This window comes from Phocoena phocoena, chromosome 10 (assembly GCF_963924675.1).
Source record: "Phocoena phocoena chromosome 10, mPhoPho1.1, whole genome shotgun sequence".
NCBI classification, from domain to species: domain Eukaryota; kingdom Metazoa; phylum Chordata; class Mammalia; order Artiodactyla; family Phocoenidae; genus Phocoena; species Phocoena phocoena.
The window spans coordinates 715,040-739,880 of NC_089228.1; the positions used below are offsets into that span (position 1 = coordinate 715,040).

The 24,841-nt window shown below is 67.6% G+C and overlaps 1 protein-coding gene across 1 annotated transcript in view; it reads left to right on the plus strand.

Moving 5' to 3' along the window:
• Positions 1–13,181: 13,181 nt before the first annotated feature.
• PLXNA1 (plexin A1) overlaps positions 13,182–24,841 on the plus strand; it is a 36,184-nt gene continuing 24,524 nt past the window's right edge. The window contains exons 1-2 of the mRNA XM_065885045.1: positions 13,182–14,366; positions 16,088–16,270. Of these exons, the coding sequence (XP_065741117.1) occupies positions 13,182–14,366; positions 16,088–16,270 (1,368 nt within the window). The remainder of the gene's footprint in view (positions 14,367–16,087; positions 16,271–24,841) is intronic.

A 24,841-nucleotide genomic window follows, 5' to 3' on the forward strand; every position in this document is an offset into this window, starting at 1 on the left:
ACGTAATTCACTATATTTTCTGCGGTTCCACACGGACCAGAACGCCGTTCTAACACCACCGCCCCCCGCCCCGCCCCACCGGCCCGAAGCCTCCGAAGGCAGGTGGAGGGTGCAGCCTCGCGCCTGGGCGTGGGTCCAGGGTGCCGGCCCTCGCTTCCCGCCGGCTGTCGGGCCCAGGGGCGACCCCTCAGCAGAGCCTGGATCTCCCTGAGCAAAGAGCTTCCCGCCCGCTAAGCGGGCAGTGGGGGCGTGAAGCCTGCCGGAGGGACGTGGGGAGACCAGGCAGGGTCCAGGCTACGTCGGGGTTGGGGGGGCCGGGGAACCGAGGCGGCAGGAGGGGTCTTGAAGCTACTCAGACGAGCGTTGGCGGCGAACGTCCACTCTGGCAGTCACGGCCCTGGCACGGGAGGTGCGGTGCTGAGCCCCCGGGGGCCCGGAGGTCGCTGGGGAGACGGACCGGATGAAATCCAGGCTAGAGGGTGTCACGCAGTGGAGAAGACGTGCGGCCGGGGGGCCAGGAGCGAGGGCTGCCCGCACACACCCACGCCACTGCCTGTCTGCCTGCACCCAGACCAGGAGCTCCGCGCGGCCCGGGCCCGGGCCCGGGCCCCAGCCCTGCCAAGTCCGGGTCGCGCTTAAGGAAGACACTTCGGCTTCGTACCTGACAACCTGCCTCATTAAATTTAATGGACTGGTTGTTCCCGTTAAATAAACATCAACTAATTAGGAAAAACGTATTTGCTGAGGTTTGGCTATGGAACGGATAAACCAATTACATGGTTATTCAGCCTCAAAACACACGCGGCCATGAGGAGGGTGCAGACCACAGCAGGGAGGGCTGGTGGAGCCCTGGGACTCGGAGGCTCCCCACCGCAATCCACCTCCTCCCCAGGGCTTGGTGGGCCCCCAGAACGTCACCCTGGAATGACACTCCAGGCTCCTGGAGCACAGGAGTCCGGGCAGGGTGGACCCGGACGGGCGCCGACTCCTGCCCTGCACGAGCCAGGACCCTGCAGCACGAGGGACAAACCCCTACTTGACTTGACAAGCGAGAAGAGTGCTGGCTTGTGTGACAGAAGAGCCCAGAGGACGTTTCAGGCATAGCTGGATCAAGGAGCCTAGACAGAGGCGTCAGGATCCGGCCGGTCTCCTTCCACCTCAGCCCTGCTCTCCGCCCTCATCCTCGGGCTCCAGGAAGGGCCCAGGGACTCTTGCCTTACGAAGAGTTTCTCTTTCCCTCTAGGTCCGGCTTGGGGGTTATGGGCAGACAACAAACTGCCCTCGAGCTGACACAGGAATGTCAGAAACCTCTGGGGAGCCCAGGAAGCATGAAAAAGTGCCCCACAGCCTTGATGCATCAGGGAATTGCAGAGAAATACCCATGCGATGGCTGGAGTTGGAGGCCAGACAGCGCAGCTGTGGATGCTTCTGCTGGGTCGACACCCCGAGATGAGTGCGTATGTCGCCTTGAGGGCGGTGTAGGCTTGTTGGCACGGCGGCAGCCTCGGCGTTGGAACCACCCAGGTGTCCAGGGCCAGCGATGGGTGCCCTGAGGTCCATGCTTCCACGGGAGCTCCCGGAACCGCCTGGACGCGCCTTAGGCATCCGGTCAGCACGAGAAGCCGGGCGGAGAGGACTTCCCGCCTGACCCTGGCAGCTCGCAGCCACGTCTCTGTGGCCAGGGCCTGGGTACAGCCCAGCAGGTCCCCCGCTCAGCGTCCCACAAGGCTGCCGTCAGGCTGTGGCCAGGTGGGCTCCCCTCCCGCAGCAGGGCCAGCGGCGGAGCCTCCTGGAGACCTACGGGAGTCCAGCAGTATCCTCCACCTCTGCTGTCCTATCAGAGTCACACAGCAGAGTGACTCACGGGGCACCTGGCGTGTCTGCCTCGGAACTGGGTGCTTCCGCTTGTGTGACCTCCGAGAGGGAGAGGGAGGGGTCCTGAGGCAGCTCTTGTGGGATGGCCTCCAAACCCTGTTAGTGAGAAAAGAAGACGTGCAGAGGTGGTTCGGAGCAGGCGTACAGGTGCATCTTTCAGCAGACAGAGAGGCGAGAATATCCTTGTGTGTGTTGCTGCCAGGACGCAGGAAACTGGGGACAATTTTCACTCCCAGGAGGTGACCTGGGGGCCCAGCAGGGGGACATACCTTTTCACTAGGGGTCCTTTTGTGCACCACTTGGATTTTTCTTTTTACCATGAGCATAATAATTGAAAGGCCTGTTTTAATTGTTAAAAAACCCCCAAAGGCCAGACCTCTTGGAAGGTAAAGGATTCTGGAGCAGCTGTCCCACCAGAGGGGCCGCCCCTTCCTGACCCTAACGTTACAGTGAGCAAGGGGGAGGGGGGTTCAGTCACACGACTCCAGTAGATCCAGTGAGCTGCCAGGGTTGTCTTGGCCAACAGGTAGGGAGACCACACCTGAGAATTGCAGAGGCAGGCAGAGCTGCGAGAGATGCCCGGTGACACGTCTGGGCCTGTGCCATGCCTGAAGCTCAGACCTCCTTGGACCTTTCAGAGAAGCAAGTCAGTGACTGTGTGGCTGGATGAAGCAAAGCTAGGTTTTGATCAAGGCTCGTCCTGTCCTTTGTCTATGTCTGGTGTCCACTCTGGCTGTTAAACATTTTGAATGTCACCTCTGGAGTTTGTCCCAAAACAGCCCTGCCGGCCCTGGAGGGGGTTTCCAGTGAGCCAGCTTATTTGTTCAGGGCCCAGCCCCTGACCGGCCCCTCTCTGCCGCCCCCTGCTCCTTGCAAGGCCTGTGCCCAGGATGGGGAAGCAGCACGGCTGACTGTTGCCCTCCCCACCAAGGACACAGAAGATACGGGCTGGCTCTGTCACACTCCCTGCCAGGGACCCTGTGACGGCTCTCTGTGGAGGAGACCCCGGCCCAGAAACAGATGGTGATGTCCACGCTGAGGTCCAGAGCCCACGAGCCCAGGGCAGCTGCTGACCGGGCGGTGGGCTGGTGCTTCAGGAAGGCTTCCCTGGAGAGGAGGAGCTGCCCCGGGGCCACGGGCCAGGTCAGCAGGGTGACCTCGTGGGCACAGAGGAACAGCATCACATGCAGAGCTCGTGGTAGATTAGGGAAATCACAGAGATTCCATCTGTGACAAAGCGGGGCGGGTGCAGGAAGGGGGTGCCCAGCAGGCTCAGCATGTCCCCTGGGCACGGGTTCCTGTGCCTAGGTTCCTCGCTGTGAAAAGGGACGGTAACAGCCCCTCCCTGGCCGGCGGGTTGGGCTGGGGATGGAAGAGCTGTCGGGAGAGCTCCCTGCCCCGTGTTTCTGTGGTTCTCACAGCGACCCTGGGGGTGATGCCATCTGCCCCGTGACCCAGAAAACGCACCGAGGGGTGGGCACGTGATGGGAGCGGAGCCCGTGTTTCTGCCCCCGAAGCCTGTGCTCTTCTGAATGGGGCCCTAGTGGCACAGGGACGTCCTCCAGGGGAGGGTTTTGCCAGAAGGGGTGACACCGAGGGGACCGTGGGTGGTTTCAAAGCCTCCCCAGAAATTCCAACTTACCTCTCCATTGCTGTGCTCACCCTGAGGCCGACTGTGCCCACGGGGCAGGCAGCCACCGAGGGGTACGTGGGACGGGGCAGGAGGCGGGTCTGTGCTCGAATGCTGGGGAGGCTCTGTCCAGCCGACTGGAGGGCCGGGCCTGCCCCGCTGCATCCCCACGTCCCCGCAGAGACCCTCAGAGGCAGTACACGGTGCTGTTTGAAGCTACTGGATTCAGGGTGATCTGTCGTGCGGCGGAATGAATACGCAGACCGGTACCTTGTGTCCCCACCCTGAGATGAAGCCCTGGCTTCCCGGGATCTCCCCGCCCCACCCCACGATGGAAATACCAGGGCGCTGGTGCTGTCGTGACTGAGTGGGTGGGGCCAGCCTACAGGGAGCCGGTAGTGTCCCTGAGGAGGTGACATGAGCTCTGAGCCTGGAGACCAGGAGACGAGGGCGGCTGGAGGGGGGGGGGTGCGGCAGGGCAGCCCCAGGACACCTGCGGGGCCTCTGCCGGTGGGACATCTGCCGTCTAACCTGCTCGTCCACGGGGCCAGCTCTGCTTTCGGAGGCGGTGGCGGCAGCAGAGCTGGGCCTGGGTCAGAGCAGCAGCAGGGTACCCTCTTACCTTCTGATTGTGATATCGTCATCATCTACAGTGACAGTAGCTTCACGGGAAGCTGGGGAGGTAGTGCGGAGGCCATACCCTCTCCTGGCCTCCAGGATTCACGTCTCAGGAGGCTGTCGTACAATGTGGAAACCAGGACGCCGACGTCCACACCGGGTGTGTGTGAGCTCTGGGTCCCTCATCACAAGTGGACTCCTGGAATGGTCACCGCGAAGGAGATACAGAACCAGCCTTCCCCGCCCCCCAAGCCACGAATCTGTTGAGCACCACCAGTCTGTCGTTTCAGAGATGTTCCAAAAGGGTGGGTTGTGAAGCGTTGGGGTCGACTCTGCCCTCTCATCTGTGTTGTTTGCTGCCTCCCGCGGCTGGAGCGCGTGCAGGGTGGCACGTAGGTCAGCGCGTGTCTGATGCTCAGCGGTAGCTGTGGGCTGTAGGCTCCGCTCTGCAGGAGAGGGGCCCAGTCCCGCGCACAGCCTTTCCCTATTCCCGTCTGCACGTCTGCGCCCACGTCGCAGCTGTCCCAGGTGCGCCGTCTTCTGCGCTGAGACCTCCGATGGCGGGAGTGGCGGCGGCTTCAGCGCAGCCCCGGTTCTCCGACCCTCTCCCCCGTTGCTTTCTGGGGGGAGGGCTCCTGCCAGCCATTCCCTCTGTGTCACCTGCGTGTTGGCATCTGTCGGTCCTGCGCCCCCAGGCAGGCTCCATGGTGCTTGCTCTGACGGTGACTCTGGATGGGGTCCCGCACATTTGGGGGCCGTGTGCTGAGCTCCTCAGCTGCATCTCCATCTGGGGTTCGTAGCTGGCCTCCTCTGACCCTGCGTGGGTGGGCAGACTGGGGGCTGCCCGTTACTTTTTGTGGGAGTCCAGCTTCCCGCTTCAGCCCACGGTGTTTCGCAGAGTGAGAAGGCCTGGGCTGCTTCCCCGTCCCCAGGTTCTCACTCTTGGGGCTGCGGGTTGCAAGGGCCACTGTGTCCCAGAGAGGGTGGAGGGGTGGCTTTTCCAGAGGCCACGGCCCTGCTGAGGGCATCCATCCTTGGGAACATCTGTGACCTGACTGGGAGCCCCAAGGCGACAAGCACCCACTCTGGACCTCCTGGGCGTGGCGTGCACTGCACCAACTACAGACCCCTGGCCGGGCTCTTCCCGCTGGTGCATCTTGTTCCCTCCGCCCTGCCTGATAGCACGTCCACGCTGCTCTCCGCGGGGCAGGTGCCCTCCAGCCAGCCCCTCCGTCCAGCCTGTCTCACTGTTTACATCCCTCACCTGATTGGCCCCTGAAGTCATCTCAGTTTGCAGCCCCAGGACAAGGTGATGCTGAGGCCTCCAGGGCTCCGTGTAGTGGTGGGTAGGAGCTTTGCTACTGTCTTCTATACAGTGTAGTGCTGACAGTGACCTGGCTCTGTCCCCAAGGTCGGGACTCTCAGCCCAGGCTGGTCACTGCTGGTACTGAGTGGGGCAGAAAGCCCAAAGAGGGCTCACGGGTGGGGAGAGAGCTGTAGTCAGGGAGGCTTCCTGGAGGAGTGGGGGAGGGAACTTGGGCCTTGAGAGATGAAAGGTTGCAATGGGGGCACTCCTGGTCAAGGGCACAGCATGGGCACAGCATGGGCACAGGCCTGAGGCGTGAAGGCATCTTTGGAGCAAGAACGCTGGGCACGTGGGGGAGAAGGTAGGCAGGCAGTGGTCCGCTGGCACCACGGGGTCCTGGGTGCCCTGCCTGTCCTGCTTTGGGCCTACTTGTTTTAACACCTGCACCTGGACTTTCTCTGGGGGACCACCCCTGGCACTGGAGAGCTCCCTGTGCCAGCCAGCCCACCGTCAGGTTCTAGCCCCAGCCAAGGTGACTGGTTCAGGGGGGCCCTGTGATCCAGCCCACTTCATGAGGGTCCATTCTGGGAATATTCTGGACCTATTGGAAAGAAGCACCTGGAGCTACAAAGGCCACTGGGCACAGAGACTGGGGGGGGGGCCTACAGAGCCCACAGATGGGGAGGCAGCACCATGACCACGCTTCCCTGCTGCTCACCTGGCGGCCCTGGGAGCTCGGGCCCAGGTGAGGCTTGTCTCCTGGACCACAGCACCCGCTGGGGAGGGCGGGGTGGGTGGTGATGCGCCTCCGGGCTGAGCCCCATCCTGCTCTAAGGGACCGCTCTGTGCACATCCCTCCATCGGCCTCACTGCGACGCCGGCCCCCGACAGACCCCCGCTCCCGTCTCCACCCAGCGGCCAGCGTGGGCTTCCCAGAATGCGGCAGTGACTGCGGCCGCCCCGTGTGCACAGCAGCTGCCAGGGGGCTGAGGCTGGCGGCACCCACCCCACGGGGTGGGAGAGGGTAGGCCACGGGGACCCAGGGCGCTGCACACTCAGGGCCAGCCCCGGGTGTGCATTCACACATGTGCACGTGTCCGTGCGTGCACACGCCATGGGTGCAGGGTGGCGGGCTCCGTGTGTGAAGCAAGCCCCTGGAGGGTCTGCCCAGGGAGGGTCCCACCCTGCGTCCTCCCTCCTCTCAGACCCTCCTCCAGCCGCATCCCTCTCCATCCGTCTGCGTGGAAAGCTTCATGGGGAGGGGCGGGCGGGAGCTGGCGCATCTTCGGGGCAGGAGGTGACAGGTGGGGGTGAAGGCCAGGCAGGAGTCAGGGCCACTCTGGCTTTGGGCCCGGTGGCTGGGAATCAGTGGCCACCCCCAAGGGGCTGAGGTGTCCGGCCCTCTCTGCTACCCCGAGCCTCTTCCTCCTGCCACATCAGCGGTGGGGTTCTGCCTCGGGAAGGGGAGAGGCCCCCCAAGTCTACTTCTGCACAAAGCTCTGAGTCACAGAAACGCAGAAACGGCCCTGGCATGGCTCCAGAGGCAGGAACACTAGAGGTTCGGAAAGGCCCTCCTCCCCCGCCCCCCCCATCTGTTTCTGGTTCTAGGAATTGTTCTCCCTGCCTCGCCACACACTGCCTGCCCTCCTGAAGGGTGACAGAAGCAAAACCCACACAGGAAACCCAAGGAGGAAGAGCCCAGCGCCCGCTGACTCATTTCCCTCCTTGTGAGGTGGGATGGGGGGGGCGCGCCTGAGCTGCAGTCCCCACCCCCCATGAGCCCCCGCTGTGGTTCCCCCTCCATCTGCACCCGGCCGGCCTCCTCAGGGGCAGGGACCCACTGTGCAAGGCTTTTAGGAGCAACAATTTGCCATCTTTGCTCCAACAAACTGCGGTGCTGGGGTCTCAGCCCTGTGTCCCTGTTGGACTGTGGGCTTTCCTTGTCGATTCTTGGGAATTTCTCATAAATTCTGGATACGCAGCTTTTGTCAAGTGTACTTGTGTTGCAGACGTGTTTTCCTGAGTCCTGGCTTATCTTGATATTTCCTTTCCTAACTTTTAATGAACAAAAATAACCAATATTAAGGTAGTCAAATTGACCCGTATTCTCCTTTATATATTTCTGATCTGGGGTTGAAGAACTCCTTCCCCTGGCCCAGGGTCACGAACACAGTCTGCTCCACTGTCTGGAGTGCCTTTCCGGGGCCCACCTGGATTCATAGTGCTGCGTGGTGCTGAGCCTTGCCTCATCAGGTCTCCTCTGGGGAGCGGACCACAGGTGAGGAGCAGGGGTGGAGGAAGCCGTGTAACCTGGGACGTCTTCAGAGACACTCCTGGGGCTGGAGCTGGCGGGTGCGGGGCCCGGCGGAGGCTCTGAGAACCGGTGGGACTGCTGTGCTTAACCAGCCACGCTGGGATCCCCGCACCTTCGGGGGACGCCGCAGAGCAGAGCGAACGGGCCGCCTGCCCGTCGGCCACTCGGCCGCGTCCCCACGTCCCCAGACGAGCGCGACGTCCCGACAAGCCAGCCACGCCGGACCCACAGGAAATGGAGAACGACCAGCTCAGAAACCGGGACGCGGCTGCGTGAGGCGGGGAGGGGCGGGGGCTCACCCGGGCCTGCGGGGGTCCCTCTCCTAAGGGGTGACCTCCCGGCTCGTGGCCACCCCCGCGGCCCTCGCTGCGCCCCAGCTCGTCCTCCCGCACGGGCCCCCGGCCCTTTGGTTGTTTCTATGGCTCCGGCCGCCCCGCCTGCCCTCGGCCAGGTGCCCCTGTGGCCTCACCTTCGGGCGGCTCTGGGGCGCGCGAACCGCTGCGGGAGCGCGGCCACGGGGATCGCGTCTGCCCAGCCGCCCAGGCGAGCTCGGACCCGCGCCCCCCGGACCCACTCTCCGCCCCGCGTCGCCCGGCCCCACGGCCCCGTGCCCAGCCCGCCGGCCTCGTCCCGGACCGCGCGCCCCACGTCCCGCCGCTCCCTGAGGACCCCGAGCCGTAACCGCCGTCCTCGGCCGCATCTGGACCAGGTTCCGGCAGCTCCTGGCAGCGGCGTTGCCCTTTGAAGCGAGCGGTGGGCTAGGGCGGTCGGCGGGGATCGAGCGCCCCCTGGAGGCCGCCTAGAGCCCCGCCCCGAGCAGGCCCCGCCCCTGAGCAGGCCCCGCCCCGGCCCGGCCCGCCCGGGCGGCGCATGCGCGCGACGCTCCGCGGGCGGTGAGAGCGAGGCCGGTCCGCATCCGCGCGGCTGGCGCCCCATTCATGCTGGGCAGCGGCGGCGGCCACGCAGTGGATCCCGGGCGCGGCGGCCTCGGCCTGGGTGGCCTGCGAGGCTTCGGAGGCCCCGCGGCGGGGCGGGGCGGACGGCGGTGCGGACGGCGGGCGGCGATGGCCGGCGGCGGGCGCGCCCCGGGGCAGCCCGTGAGTAGGGGTGCAACTTTCCCCGCAGCGGGGCGGGCGGGGGTCCGGCGGGGGTCCCACGGTGGTCTGGGCGCGAGGCGGCCTCGAGCCGGGGTCCGGGCGCGGGGCGGCCTCCGCGAGGTTGCGGGCGGGCGGGGGTCGCGCGGGGGGCGGCGGCGCGCGTGTCCGCGCCCCCGCGTGTCCGCGCCCCGCGTGTCCCTGCGTCTCTGGCCCGGTTCACGCGTGTCCGGGCGCGGCCGCGGCGCCGAGCCCGCGCGTTCCCGCCGGGCCGGGATGGGACCCTGCCCGCCGCGCTCGCGGGGCCGCGCCGCCTCCTCCGGGCCGGGAAGGGAGAAAGTTCGAGGCGGCGCCGCCGGGAGGGCTCTGCGGCCGGACCGGGCCGGCGGAGTGCGCTGGATCTCCGGCGCCGGCAGGCCCGCGCGGCCGGAGTGGGCGCCGGTCCGCCCAGGCCCGCAGGCCCGCGCCGGCTGGGAGGGGCGGTGCGCCAGCCGCGCGCCCGGCCTCCTCACCGCCCCGTGCGGGGCCTCTCCAGGGTCAGCCGCTTCCCGCGGCCGCTCCGAGGGCTGCTGCGCAGCCCCGGGCCTGGTGGGCGGCGGGGCTGGCGGCGACGGGGCGCGATCGAGCGGCCTCGGGGTGGGGATTGCGGCTCCGGGTACCCCCGCCCGTTCCGAGACCCTAGGGGATCCCGGGAAGGGGGCGAGAGGGCCAGAGGGGCTCCGGTGGCTGCCTAGAGCCGGGAGCTGCCCCTGGCTCATCTGTGGGGTGCTGGGGCCACGCCCCTTGAAAGAAAGAGGGGTGTGTGTTGGGGGACGTGGACCGAGCCTCTGCCCGTGAGCCTGGACTCCGGTAGCGCGGCCCTCCGCGCTGCTCCACCTCCTTCCGAGCTGAGGCCGGTTCTCTGGGTCTGCGCGGGGGTGGGCTCAGCCTTTGCTCCTCCGGCCCTCTGGAGGCCCTGGGCCCTCTGGAGCTCACCCCAGGCAGGTCCCCTGGCGCCCCGCTGGTTTGGGGTCTGCAGGAGAGACCAGGTGCTGCGCCAGGCAGCCCAGAGCATGCCCGGTCCTGTGCCAGAGGCGGACTTGGAAGCCAGTGATTCCCTTCAGGGCCGGGCAGCAAGTGGGCCTGGGAGGGGGCCCTGGAGTCCCCAGAAGGGCATTTCAGGCAGGGGAGACAGCTCTGCTGAGGCCTGGCCCGCCCCGGTGTGGCTGAGGTGTGTGCTTGGGGGTGGGAGCGGATGAGGGCTCTGGACAAAGCAGACAGCCCTTTGCTGGCTCCTGGCTGTGGCTTGTGTGTTTTAAGCTCCCCCGCACCCCTGAAGATCCCAGTGTCTAGAGTATGGCGTCAGGAGGAGAGGACCCCTCAGGGAAGCCCGAGGGCAGGTGCTTTTTCTGAGAAGCAGGACTCCAGTGGCCCTGGATCCTGGTCCTGTGGATGCTGGTCCCATAGGGCAGGCCTGGAGGGGGAGCGGGCGCCTGGGGACCACCTCCCGGGGCCTCTGTTGGGGGAGGTGGAGTGACGGGGCAGCTCTTGGTCCCAGTTGCTGACAAGGTACCTTTGGGTAGGAGGGCTGTGTCTTCTCGGTCCCCCACACCGCAACCTGTCCGTGCCCCAGAAGAATCCAGATCTGGTGGGGCGGGGGGCGGGGGGGGTGCAAGATTGGGGCCGCCCCTCCGTGAAGAGGCCTCTGAGGGCCTTTGTTTCTCAGGGTGAGGAGTGGTGGTGGCCGCTGGGCCCGGGAGAGAGCAGGGGATGACGCTCGCTCCACGCTCTGCTGGGCAGCTGAGCCTGTCCTGTGCAGGAGTGGAGGCCACTGTGCCGGCCCGTCTGGCCTTTCCCTGCCTGCGCACCTCCAGTCGGCACACCCGGCACCAGGCCGCTTCTCCTTCCCGGTCTGCTTCTCACTGGCCAGGCCCAGCCTGCTTCCTGTGCCGGTTGCTGCGGTCACTCTCACCACCCTCTGCGTGGTCCAGCAGGTTCCGCCCCCGGCCTTGGCTCTGGCTCCTCTGTGCCCAGGATGCCCCTCCCCCGCCAGCTCTGGGGCCTGGTCCTTCTGGGGCAGGTGGAAGGGGCTCCCCAGACCCCAGCGCTGCTGCTGCTTCACCCCCCCTCCCCACCCCAGCCCAGAGCGTGCATCTGTTGCCGCTCCCCTCCCCCAGCCCAGCATGGAGTGAATGCATTTTCTCCTGGGCAGACCGGAGGCCTGTGGGAGTCCAGGTCCCTGCAGGAGTGCCGAGAACTAGCTGGGTGACCTTGGGTGTATCCGAGCTGCGGTCCGTCCCTCTTGGGTAGGGGCAGTCACCCCAAGTCTTCAGTGGCCCCTGGGAGGTGGTGGCCGGGAGGACTCAGCCCCAGGCCTGGTGCCCCTTTCCTGGCTGCAGCCCCTGCCTCTGGCTGGTCCTTTCGGGCAGCTCTGTTGGGGGAGGGGCAGCAGGCCCCCGGCCGGCCGGGCCGGAGTCTGGATGGTGTTCCTTCAGCTGGGTCCCTCCCGCTTAATATAAAAAGTAGGGTCGGGAAATGCGTTAAGACGCGTATAATTATCCCGGAGGAGGGGAGAGCCCAGCCCTTGGTAATTGCAGGCCTTCTTTGAACTGATAAACGGAGAGTGATTCATGCTTTCTCTGCCCTGGGCTCCTGAGCTGGGGGCAGGGGCCGCCTGCGAGGTTCCGGGCGGCCATAGTTCCTGGGGTGTCTGGGCGGAGAGCTGCAGGAAGGCAGCTGACAGCCTGCTGGGGGGCCCCTGCGGGCAGCACGGCCCTGTCCCCTGTCCCCTTACTGCGGGAGCCTGGCCAAAGGCCCGCATTTCCTAAGCCTCAGCATGCCCCCTCCCCACCACCTGAGCAGAGGTGTAGGTTTTCAGTGGAGCCGGTGAGTGGGGAGGAAGGACACAGGGACGGAGCCAGTCATTCGCTCTTTCATTCACAAGTGCTGGGTCCTGGGCCGGCGGCCTCTGGGGTTCAGTGGGAAACCACAGAGCCAGGCCCTGCTCTCGTGGAGCTGCCACTCTGGTGGGGATAGCATCGGGGAACAATACGTAACAAAGCCGTTAGCAAGCGCCGTGCCACAGGTTAAACTGGGTGACTGAGAGGGAGCGGCTGCTGCCTTCGGCCAGCAGGTCGCGGGCTGTGGGCAGGGAGGGAAGAGCACCCCAGGAGGGGGGCAGGAGGCCAGAGGAGCCCTGTGCTGCAGGGGCAGACGTGGGGGCCCAGAGACCCACAGGCTCTGGGGCCACTTCCCAGCCTGGACTTGGCAGAAGGCACCTATCCTTTGGGCCTCGGCTTCCCCGCCTGTAAAACGAGAGGCGTCGTCTGGGGGCAAAGAGCACGTGCTGCGCGCACCAGCGCCTGCCTGCAGTGGGGACCCGGCGTTGCTGTGGTCGGCTTCCGTCCAGGAGCGGGGTGAGGCCCCCCAGAGCCAGGGCGGGATCCCTGCTGGCCCTGAGAGGGCACCCCCCCTCCTCCGGGAGAGGAGCTGTCGTCATTACCGCTGCACGGATCGGGAGACCGAGCCTGGCAGACAGGAGTGGCCCCCACCGGGGCCACGTGGCTGCAGAGCAACAGGGTCTAGGTTTAACCTGCTGCCCGACTGCCAACTTCCGGGCTGCGGGGAGCTGAGACTTTCCGAGAGGAAGTAAGGCCAGGGCAGGATTCGGGGGCCTCACGCACGGGGCGGGGGCACCGGTGGGCTGGGGGTGGGGATGATGGGTGGGAGGTGCAGGGCTGGGGGCTGGGCCAGGGTCAGCAGGGAGCGGCCCTGGGGTCAGTGTGACTGGCCCGCCCGAGCGTCCTTGTCTAGCTGAGAGTAGGACTGCCCAGGGCCTTGGGCAGAGAGGTGGTCACCCACCTTGGGAGCTTGGAGCTGGGGGTCTTGTTCCCTAAGGCATGGGGAGGCTGGAGTCAGGGGGTGATGGGCCCCAGGTTTGGGTGTCGGTGGGGCTCCCGATCTAGACCCTGAACCCTTGTCACCCGTCTTCTTGTTCTGGGTTCACTTTTCTCCTCCACCCGGCCGCGGTGGCCCAGGCAGCGATGGAGCGTGTGTGGCCCGTGCTGCCCGCAGGTCCTAGGCTTGGTGTAGCCGCTTGCAGGGTTCCGGGCGGGGAGGTGTGCTTCCTGCACCTCGGGCTTTTCCTGGAGGGGTAGGTCACGCCCCAGAAGTGGGATGTCCCAGGGGAGGACGGGCGCGTGGAGCTCGGTGACGGCACGTGTGTGTGTGGGGGGGGGGGGCACGTGAGGGCTGCTAGCGCTTACACACTTTGTCCCCCGTTCTCCCCGCAGGGCTGAGGCTCCCGGCCCCGTGATACGCATCCCTGCAGGACCTGAGCGCCGCAGCCCGAGGCCGCAGCCCGTCATGCTGCTGCCACATCTGAGCCCACGGGCGCTGCCGCCGCCACTGCTTTTGCTGCCGCTGCTGCTGCTGCTGGGGGCCGCGCCCCGGGCGGGCGGGGGTCCACAGCCCCCTTTCCGCAACTTCACGGCCGGTGAATGGGCCCTCACCCACCTGGTGGTCCACGAGCAGACGGGCGAGGTGTACGTGGGCGCCGTGAACCGCATCTACAAGCTGTCGGGGAACCTGACGCTGCTGCGGGCGCACGTGACGGGCCCCGTGGAAGACAACGAGAAGTGCTACCCTCCGCCCAGCGTGCAGTCCTGCCCGCACGGCTTGGGCAGCACCGACAACGTCAATAAGCTGCTGCTGCTGGACCAGGCCGCCAACCGCCTGCTGGCCTGTGGCAGCGCCTCGCAGGGCATCTGCCAATTCCTGCGGCTGGACGACCTCTTCAAGCTGGGCGAGCCGCACCACCGCAAGGAGCACTACCTGTCGGGCGTGCGCGAGGCGGGCAGCATGGCGGGCGTGCTGATCGCCGGGCCTCCCGGCCAGGCGCAGGCCAAGCTCTTCGTGGGCACGCCCATCGACGGCAAGTCCGAGTACTTCCCCACACTGTCCAGCCGCCGGCTCATGGCCAACGAGGAGGATGCCGAGATGTTCGGTTTCGTGTACCAGGACGAGTTCGTGTCCTCGCAGCTGAAGATCCCCTCGGACACGCTGTCCAAGTTCCCGGCCTTCGACATCTACTACGTGTACAGCTTCCGCAGCGAGCACTTCGTCTACTACCTCACCCTGCAGCTGGACACGCAGCTGAGCTCGCCCGACGCCGCCGGCGAGCACTTCTTCACGTCCAAGATTGTGCGGCTGTGCGCGGACGACCCCAAGTTCTACTCCTACGTCGAGTTCCCCATCGGCTGCGAGCAGGCGGGCGTGGAGTACCGCCTGGTGCAGGACGCCTACCTGAGCCGGCCTGGCCGCGCCCTGGCCCGCCAGCTGGGCCTGACCGAGGACGAGGATGTGCTGTTCACCGTGTTTGCCCAGGGCCAGAAGAACCGCGTGAAGCCGCCCCGGGAGTCGGTGCTGTGCCTGTTCACCCTCAGGGCCATCAAGGAGAAGATCAAGGAGCGCATCCAGTCCTGCTACCGCGGCGAGGGCAAGCTCTCACTGCCCTGGCTGCTCAACAAAGAGCTGGGCTGCATCAACTCGGTGAGCGTCCCGCGGTCCCGGAACGAGGCGCGACCGCTCGTCGCGTGGCGCCCACCCTGCGCTGGGGGCCGCGGTTGGCCCGTCTCCCAGGGTCAGGGCTGCACCTGGGCTGCGGCTGTCCTGCCCGTTAGAAGACGGGGTGGCGTGACCGCGTGCACGAGTCCACGAGCCCCCGCGGCCGTTGGACGGAGCCCCTCTGACCACGCGCCTGGTGCTGTCGTGGGAGCTTTTGCGGGCCCCATCTTGTCTCCGTTTCAGAGACAGGGTTGCCCGGGGCGGGGTGACTTGCCCAGGGTACACGGCCAGTAAGGGGCGAGCTGGGGCCACACCGGGGTCAGGGGGACACCAGACACCGTCCTCCCTCTGGGTCCTGTTGATAGGCTCTTCTGACTCTTGCCCTGGGCGCCTGGCCATGCACCTGACCTGGGAGCGGCCCGGATGCCCGGGGGCTGGGCGCTCAGGAGCCGGCAGTCCCATCTCTAGGCCCTGACGGGGTCCTCTAGGGGCCAGCTGCTTTTTGAGGGGTGTCTCTTGCACACCCCCAGGCAGTAGGACCCATCGTTTCTCTGAGTAAGGTCCCAGGCTCAGAGGGGGTAAGGGACCTGTTCCGGGTCGCTGGGTAGAGGACCTCCAGTGCCAGGCCTTAGACCCTCTGATGCCGCTGCCTGGGACATGCTGGTGGCCTAGGGAAAGCCCGGCCCCTCCCTGGCCTCAGTTTTCCCGTTTCCGTCCTGGTTTGTCTTCAGAGCAGTGTGGGTTGGCCCTTCTTTCTCACATCTGTTGCTGTGTGTGGCGGGGCCCCATCGTAGCAGGGCTGCCCTCCAGACCTCGGCCTCGGGTGCACAAGGCTGGTGCATCACCCATCCTCCCCTCGGCCTCTCGAGGAAGGTGTTTGATCTCCATTGTATAGGTGGAGAGACCGAGGCTTGGAGGGCCAGCGCTTGCCAAGATCACCGTGTGCTCTGCGCGCCCTGTGCCATGGCTGGTCCCCCCTGCCTGGACACGGTCCCCACTGCCCCCCGCATCTCTCCCGGACCCTCTTCTCCTCGCCCAGCCCTGACCCCGCCTCCTGTGCTCCTTCTGCATTGGTGACCTCGCGCACTGCAAACCTCAGACCCCCAGCCTGCTGCAGGGGAACCGCGCAGACTCCCTCCCCCAGGCCCCGGCGTCCGCCCTGCCCTCCCAGGCCCTTCTCCGGAACCTCACGCTATCGATTGTTTCCTCTCTGACCGTAGCCGTCTCCTCTCAGCCAGCCCCTCCCTTTGCCTTTTAGGTGCAACGCTGTGTCCTGTCTTGAATAAGCCGTCCTAGTGCCCCACCCGTCCCCGGCCACCGCCTGTGCGGCCTCACTGCGCAGCAGGCCGGGCCCCTCCCTGCCCACACCCAAGGCTGCCTCTTGCCTGCTCCCCGCTCAGCGCTGGATGCAGGGCCTGTGCCTGGTGTGTGTGAGAGGTGCCCACCCCCGGCGCCTGCTCCTGGGCCTCGAGCGGCTTCCAGGGCCTCAGTTTCCCCATCTGTCAAGTGGGTCCAGGAATCCCTGACCCCTGCCCCCCCCCCACCCCGCCCAGGCCGCTGCCCCACGTGTGGCCTGTGCAAGCCTTGGAGAGCGGCCCCTGAGCCCCCGCCCCAGCCTGGTGAGGGGAGCCGGCCGGTGCTGGCTGCGTCGCCCCGCAGGGCCCAAGGCGCCTGGCCTCACCCCCGACCCTCCCCCGCTCCCGCAGCCCCTCCAGATCGACGACGACTTCTGCGGGCAGGACTTCAACCAGCCGCTGGGCGGCACGGTCACCATCGAGGGGACACCCCTGTTCGTGGACAAGGACGACGGCCTGACCGCTGTGGCCGCCTACGACTACCGGGGCCGCACCGTGGTGTTCGTGGGCACGCGCAGTGGCCGCATCCGCAAGGTCAGCCTGGGCCGGCAGAGCGCGAGCGGCCTCGCTCTGTGTGCCGGTGGACAGGGGGCGGGACCTCCAGGGGCTCACGGGTCCGTCCCTTCGCGCTCCCTGTGGGCTGCTTCCGCGTCCGGCCCGAGGCCCTGGCTGGGACACCGGAGCTGCTGGCCTCGCTCCCCACGGGTGTGGGCGGCGGGGGCGGGGGCGGGGCAGGCCTGTGGGGCCCCCTCCCCTCCCGGATCCGGTGTCTGCTGAGCCAGCACTCTGCCCTGGAGGGAGGCCCCATCCTGCAGGGAGACGGCAAGGCCAAGGGCAGGGCAAGGGGGTGCCCCGCCCCCGCTGGAGCGCCAGTGTTGGGGTGCTCTGGAGTGGGGGTCGGCTCCTGGGCTCCTCCGTGGGCCCCTGGCTTCCAGGTCTCTGTCCCCGCCGGCAGGTGCTGGGCTGAGCGGAGCTGGTGCTGAGCTGGGCAGGGGCGGGCTTCCTGGGGCAGCAGCCCCCCACGGCTCAGCTGCGACCTGGTGGGTGGTTAGGGACCAGGCCAGGGGAGGGCCGCCCTGCTGTGGAGGAAGTTCCTGGGGCACAGCGGGGTGGGGGTGCCTGGGAGCCCCAAGGATCAGCGCAGGGGCGGGGCCTCGTGCATGAAATAACAGCCCTGCGGAGGCTGCTGCTGACACAGCTCCCCAGCCGGCGTGCGCCCGGGGGTGGGGCCTGGGCCCGGGGCCAGCCAGAGCCTTGCCTGCTCCCAGAGCGTGCGGGGTGGGGTGTCTCCTGTCCCTGCCATGCTGGGTGCTCTGGGAATCACGTCCCACCGCCAGCTGGCTCTATGGCGTCTGGGAAGGGCCCTGCCCCCGGCCTCAGCTTCCCCATCTGTGAAGCAAGCCTGAAGCAAGGGCTTCGGGCAGTGGGGGCCGTGCTGACCGAGGGCCCCCCGGGCCGGGTGCTGCGGAGTTCTGCTCACCGGATTGGGGGCCCCTGGGGTGGTGGCAGCCCAGCTCGGGCCCCTGCCGCCCTCCCGGCCAGCCCCTGTGCCCCCCGTTGTCGGATCCTGCCTGCGCCGTGGCTGGAGGGCACTCTCCCTTCCTAGGGGTGGGGCCTCACCCAGCTCACAGCTCGCTGCTGCCGCCCCAGGGCTGGGGGAGCAGAGGAGAGGCACCATGGACCCCCGTGGGTGTGCGCTGGTGTGCTGTACCTGGCGGGGCCTGCCCCACTGCGGCAGGAGCCCCCGTGGGGTTTGGCTGCAGGTGAAACACTTGGAGACCTTCCTGCAGGGCCCTAGAGCCTGTCCCCTAGCCGCAGGCCGGACTCCAGGGGCTGGGAGGGGCCCTCTTGATGGCTGGTGGGCTGGCGGGCAGCTGGCCGGGCACCATCTTGTCCCACGGTAGCCAGCCACCCTGTGAGGCTGGGGGAAGGCGTGAGTCCAGCGCAGCCTCCCTCTGCTGCCTGCCGGTCTCGCTCCCTGCCCCAGTCCCACCGAGGGGAAACTGAGGCCCCGAGAGTGGACCACGGGGGTGGCCTGGGCCCGCCTGTGAGAAGAGGCTGCTTCGGGAGTGAGGAAGCCATGGCTGCGGTCCCCTCGCCCCTCCGCACCTCCCCCACACCTGCCTACCAGGGCACCGTCCACCCTGGTGCATCCAGCTGGGCACCACACACCGTGTGAGTGGACGGCGCCCTTTTCGGGTGTGTGGGGTCGGCCACGCCCAGGGGCGGCGCTGGCTTGAGGCTCTGCCCCCTCGCCCGCAGACCGGCCCCCTGCACCCCTCCTCCCTGCGCGCCCCTGCCCCGTGGGCACCAGGTCTCGTGGGTGGCCCAGTCCTCTTCTCTCTGGGCCTCCCTGTCCCGTGCTGGGGCCTGGGGCGCTGTGAGGGCCGGGGGGAGGGGTGTCCCCTCTCTGCCCGTAGGCCTGGGCTCCCTTCCCCTCGGCCCACCAGTTCCTGGACCTCCTGAGGTCCCCAGGCGAGGCCTCTGGCCTTGGCCCGCTTGAAGGACGCTGCTCCCTGCGGGCGCCCACGTCTCGCCGGCCGGGCCTGGCCTTCGGCAGCAGAATTCCCGCCCCTGCCTCGTCCCTCTCGCGTCATCCTGACCCAGCCCGGGGGTGGGTGCGGCCGTGGTCCGGGGGCCGGAGCCGGGGCAGGGGGCGCTGCATCCGGCATGGTGCCCCCTCCCTGCTGGCCCGCCTGGCTGCCTCCTCCGAGCCTGGGGCGGGCTGGGCCCTCGGCTCTGTCTCCGGGGTTGAAATCCAGGCCCTTCCTGCCCGGGCCTGGCCCCACCACGTGAGCCGCGAGCCCTGGCTCCCTGTCTCGTGTCCTTTGTCTGCCCCGAGCGGGAGCCTGGGCCTGAGGGCTCGCCTGCACCCAGGGACAGGCCCGCTGCACTGACACACCCCATCCTCCCCACGTCCGGTCTTTCCCGGGCTTTAAAAAGCGACTGGGCAGCCCTAGGGACGTGGCTGGCTCTGGGCCATGCCCAAACGGTGTTGTGTGAAATTGCAGCTGATTAATTTCAGTGCTGCCCGCTTGAGCCGCTGAGGGCTGGCTGGGGTGCCCCCTGAGTCCGCTGCCCTTTGCCAGAGGCCCCGCCCGCCACCTGCCCCTCCGACCCCAACCGAGGCCGTCATCGTCCTGCGCTGACACCCCCAGACCGCCGCCCTGCCTGTCCCCTCCTGCGCCTCCCCTGCCCGGTGGCCTCCGGGTCCTTGGGTGCCCGCGGGGGAGTGGGGGGGGTTGGAGAACAGCCTGTGGACTCCTGCCAGGGGTGCCTGCCCTGCGACTCCACAGCTGGCGGCATGGGCCTGGTGAGGGCGGTTGTCCTGCCACTGCTGCAGGGCCGGACTGCGCTGGGGACGCAGCTGGCCCTGCCGCTTGGTGGCCGTACCAGGCAGGAACGTGGCCCCGTCCCCCTGAGTAGCCGGTTTTCCGAGAGAACCTGAAAATCTGTGTTTTGTGTGACGTCTCTCGATTGATAAGTGTCGGCAGCTAATCTACGTTTTGAGAAAGCATCGTGGGCCATCCTGAGCGGCGGGGGTGCATCACGGGCCCATGGGGCACCGGGCCTCGGCGTGGGCCCCGGGGCCGCGCAGCTGGACTCCCAGGCTGGGCCCACCAGTGGGGTCACACCGCTTGCCGCCTGTGCGGTGATCCCGTAGGGAGGAGAGACCACGGGCTGCGGTCTCAGTGCTCTGTCCCCACAGCGGGCCTGGGCTGGCCTGGGCTCCGGCCCCTCGGGCATCAGTGCTCCGCGTGCCTGCCGAGTGCAGCGCTCTGGGCCTGGGTTGCCGGGAGGGGAACGTCCCTTACCCTCCAGAGATCGTGGTCTTAGAAGCTGCCTCTGAAAGATGGCAGCCCCTCCCTTCATGCACCCCCCCCCACCCCCGCCCCAGGATTCTGAAACTCAGAGGCCCTGGAAGTCGAGTGGCTGTGGGTAGGTCTCCGCATGAGGGCGGTCAGGGCGGCCTGTCCGCAGGGTCCCTGCTGCGCGCCCCCATCCCGGGCCGACGTCCTGCTTGGTGCATCCGTGGAGAACCCTGCTCCCCAAAGCCCAGGCCGGTGGGGGGGTGAGGGAGGCCCCGTGGCGCTGGGGACGCTGACCTGTTGAGAGATGTTGGTAGGGCCTGGCTGGGCCGCATCCCCGGCCTGCTGCCTGCACCCCCTTGGGGCTCGTCTCGGGAGTCTGGAGGACGCGTAGATTTCCAGCATCCACTCTGAAGGTCACTCACCCTCAGGAAAGCACCCGTCCCGGGAGGTGTCACAGGAGAGCACGGCGGGCGCCTACTCGGGCGCTGCCCTTCCCGTGGGTCCCCTCAAGGCCTGACCATCCGTCCCTGGGCCTGGCTGTGGCCCGAGTCCCCCGGGACGTCTGTCTTCCTCTGCTCAGCACCCTGTGAGACTCACCTGTGCTGTGCGGTCAGTCCTGTGCCGTGGGGGCGTCCTGTGCTCCAGACACTCTTGACAACGTCCCCTCCTTCTGGGTGGACGTGACGCTGTTTTTGTCCGTGTTGCCGTTTCCAGCACCCGGCGGTGGGTGGGTCAGCGGTCAGCACGCAGCCCACCTCGTCGACGGTTTTTGGGTCCCTGCGGTGCTTCCTGCCCGAGGAGTCGTCAGTGGGGAGTGGAGGGGCTTCAGCGCCTGCTTGCTGCGTGTCTCAGCTGCTGTGCCCGTGGGGCCCCGTGGGTGCACCCAGGGCGGGGGTCCCCGGACCCTGCGGGAGATGTCGCACGGTGCCTCGCGATGTTGCTGTGTCCTGGGGGACGTGATGTGGTCTCTGGCTCTCGAGGCTGGCTGGCTGCGGCGGGCTGAGCCAGCGGGCACAGGGACCTGTTGGTCACCCTGTGGGTCTGTCCGACCCAGCTCAGCCCTCACCCCAGAGCCAGTGTTGCACCAGGGCACATGCAGTGACGGCCAGTGGGGTTGCCCACAGGGGTCTTGCCCCAGGTCCACCTCCCTGCAGGGTCTGGCTGGTCAGGCTTAGGCCCGGCGTCAGCACCGGGGCACCTTTGGAAAGAACGGTGCCCTTGGGTGCAGGCCGGCAGTGGCCTTCCTATGCCCGGTCCCCCGAGTGCCCAGGCTCAGGGCCAGCCTGGTGGGGGTGGCCTCACATGGCCCAAGGTTACCACCCACAAAGTGCAGGACCCCTGCCCCCTGGGCAGACAGGGCTCTGCCCTCCAGGGCCCATCTGCAGTGGGGTGTGGGAGCCCCTGGCAGCCCAGGAGATGGGTACGGAGGCCGGAACAGGCCAAGGAGCTGTGCAGTGCGCGGGAAGGGTGTTCTGGGTGTGGTGGACATGTCACTGGTGACCCTGCAGTGGTCCTCAGAGGCTGCAGAGGTCAGGCCTGGGGACGGAGCTGGAGGGCAGTGGTGGTTTTGGGAAAGTGGAGGAGGTGCGTCAACCGCTGGTGCAGGTGGGGTAGAGTGGATGGGGGGGGTCTCGGGTTTGAGACAGGGACATCTGGCCGGGTGGTCACTGCTGCCTGCTGCGGCACCCGTGGCCGGCCACTTGCGTCTCAAGCCGCGGCGGCACCCTGACCGTGTCACTGCCGTGTGACAGAAGGCTGTACGATTGCTGCTGCCTCCCGGCCCCACTTTCTGCAGCCTCCAGAAGCAGGGGGACAGACTCCCCAGGACAGCTGTCCCCTCCTCCGCCTGGCAGGGCTCAGCCGTGGGGACCCCCCTCCAAGCACCTCCCGACTGGGCTGGCCTCTCCGCGTTTAGGAGCCGTGCGTTTCTTAATTCTCACAGCTCTGTGAGTGGGGTGTCTGTGGGCAAATGAGGAAACCGAGAGTCAGGGAGGACCACTGCTTGCATTGGTTGGTCCCTGCTCTCCCGTCTGCGTGTTGAGCGTTGAGAATAGGAAGGATGAGATTCCTGGGCCCCCACGCCCCAACCTTACCAGGTGTATCTGGCCCAATTACAACCATCAGCCCTCCTGCAAATCATGTTTTAATTACCTAATTACTGCCAAGAGGAAATTGCTAATTGCTTTTCCAGTATCAAATTCTTCCTGGCCTTTCTGAGAACGGACCCAGGAAGGGGCCTGGAACCTGCCCCCAGTCAGAGAAGGGGGCATGCTGTGGTGGCCTGTGAGGGGGTGGGGAGGGGTCGGGAGCTGTCCGGGAAGGAAGGGGTGGCAGGGGCTCCTGTCCCTTGTAGCCCCTCCCCGGACCACCCTGCCTCCTGGGGGCTGGGAGCAGGTTTGGCCGCTGCATCTACAGGAGGAGGGGGTGCCCGTGAAGTCCCAGCACTGCGGTGGCCTGCCGGCCACTGCCCGTTCTCTGCCTGTCCCCCCACCCGAGGGCCTGTCCTCCTCCCCTCACCCTCGCCCGGAGACCAGGAACCTCACTCAGCCAGGGCAGCCCCACTTTGCGGATGGACAGGGGTGGGCAGGACAGGGAACTTGCCCTTCCCGGTAGGGGCCGAGCTGGGCAGCCCCCTGCCTCCGGGGGCTAGGGCGCGTGCCGGCCTTGGCACGCAGCCTGGACGGCCCAGACATCCTCCCTGGTGCCCACACCCGCCCTCGGCCCAGAGAATGGGCCCTTTGTTGGCTCTGGGCTGGACAGACAGCTGACCTGGCCGGGCCGTCAGCTGCCTGCCCGCAGCCGTTGGCCAGGGCTTCGCAGTGATGGGTATGGGTCAGCCAGCTGGCCCAGCCTAGGGCTGGGGCCTCCAGGGCCAGGGGCCCCTGTGCAGGACTTCCTGTCTGTTGGGCCCTGGGCCCCAGGGTCCTGCTGGCCTGGGGATGCCGAGGTGAACCCATTCCCTGGCCTGTCTGGGGGGTGCGGTGGGCCCGTGGTGGCGGTAGGTGCACAGCCCGTGGTCAGCGCCTTGCCTGGCCCTGGCTCCCAGAGGCTGCTGGGGCCCAAACCCTTCGTGGGGGCACTGACAGCCCTTGTGCCTCTGCTCAGAATCCAGGGGCCTTCCCCTTGTACAGAGGGATAGGGATGACCCCGGTGGAGAAGTGAGCAGGGTCCAAGGGTCTGGGTCAGAGCCAGGCTCGGTGGGTTTCTGGGCCGGCAGGCGAGCCAGGGCAGCTGGACGGCTCCGCTCAAGCCAGGGGGACCAAGCTGGGTTTGGGAAAGGAGAGCTCTCAGCTGGTAGTGGAGAGTTCTGGTGGTCGTGGGGGGAAGGTTTACAGAGCACAGAGGTGACAGCTGGAGGTCAGGGAGAACACCAGGGGATGAGGAGTCTCCTGCCCAGGGTGGGCCGCCCCAGGTGGGTGGCCCTCGAGTGACCGCTGTGGGCAGGGGTGTGGTGTCAGCACACGCGCTGCCAGTGGTGTGCGTCCCGCTGTCCTGCCAGCTGCTGGGCCCCGTACCCGCCCCGCGCGCCCCTTCTCCCCGGAGTGCCCTCCTGGTGGCCTGCCGCATCCCTCCTCCCGCTTTTGGAGCAGACTCCGCGTCCCCAGCTGCAGCGGGCGGTCTGGAGCCCGGGGTTTCTCTGGCAGGTCCTTGTGGGCCTTCGTTTACCTCGGTGCTGCCTGGGCCCTGCAGCCTGAAAACCAGGCTCCGTGGCAGGTGTGTCCCGAGGACTGGCCGAAAGCCGCTCTGTCACGTGTGTGTGCGGGGCTCCGGCGGAGCCTGGACGGGGCTGCCCGGCGCACAGAATGGGGCATGTCCACCCACTGGCCTGTGGGCCGTGCCTCCCCGCCCCCTCCTTGTTCTGTGCCCTCCAGAAACGGGAGCCTTGCGAGTTTAAGGGCTGGGGCCGCCCAGCGGAGGGCAGGTGCGTGGCCGACGGACAGCTGGAGGAGCACACTCCTGCCGCAGCTGTTGGGAGCCACCTGTCGAGTCGCGGCACTTGGCGGGCCTGGGGGCGGGGGCACTCTAGAGACGGGCTGGCCGCCCTCCCACCTTGCCCGGGACTGTGCCTTCCCCTGGGTGCCCCCCTTCCCTGAACTGTCCCCCTTGTCCCCTACGGGGTGGTGGGGGCACCCCTGATGCGACGTCCATGCCCCAGCCTGCACCCTCGGCCCTGAGCGGGGAGGGGTCGGGCCCCGGGGGTCTGGGTGGGAGAGGCTGGGGCCCGGCAGTGTCCCAGTTCAGCGCCCCCTGCATGAGGGCCAGGGGTGTGGTCATCCCAGGAGTCCCAGGGGCCGGCAGTGTCAGGTCTGGGCTCCAGGGGGGCTGCAGCGGGTGGAGGCGCCTGCAGGGAAGAGGCGTAAAGGACCCTGGTTTGGGCCATTTGTGTTGAGATGAGTCTGGAGCTCTGGGTCCCCACTGGTGCCCTGCCCTGCCCTCTGGCCGTCCAGTCCCCTGCTCCCTGGCTGTGGTCCAGCCTGGCCTTGCTGCGCCTCTGTGGCCGGCCCTTGGGTTTTGGGGGTTGCCTCGGGGCCTGGCCCCCCGGGCACCCTCTGCTGGGTCATTTAGTCCCCGGAGTGGCTCTGGTGTTGGGGGAGGCTCCCGTCGCCCGGGGTGTGTGGGGGACCCTGAGGCAGAGGGAGGCCCCGCAGCCAGGACGCGCCTGAACAGGGCTTGGGCCCAGGTGGTGTGGGTGCAGAGGCCAGCCTCCCGGCCTCCCGGCCTCCGTGGCCAGGGCCCAGTCAGCTCCCTGTGAGAGCAGGGCAGCAGGCTCTGGGGTTGGGGGGTGCAGGCTGGGTGCGTGGCGGATGGACAACTGGACGGGCACACCCCTCCAGGCCCTACCCGCGGGGGCTGAGGCTGCCCCCCTTCTCCCTCCCGGCCCAGTCCTGGCTGCCTCCCCTGCCGGCAGGCGCTGGACTCGGCTCTTCCGGGTCTGGTTTGACTTAAGCCTGCCTGCCCGGCGGGGCGGCAGCTGAGCGGAAGTGGGGGGGTGGCCGCGGGCGCTCAGGAATGCGGCCCTCCCCTCCCCCTCCCCCTGGCCTCCCCGGCCGGCCGCCCTCTCCCAGCCGCCATGGAGCTGGCCCGAGCCGGGGGTGTTCGCCTGGCCGGTCAGGCCTGCCCTGCCCTGTCCAGTCAGCGTGAGACGCCAGGGAGGGGCGCTGGGCCGAGGTGGAGGTGGGCCGGCGGCCCCGGGAGCCTGCCTGCGGGCTGAGCCGGCCGCCCCGCGAGTTCCGTCTCTGGAAAGCCCGCCCGCCCCCCACTCGCTGCTAATTAAATACTTTTGTTTGGTAAA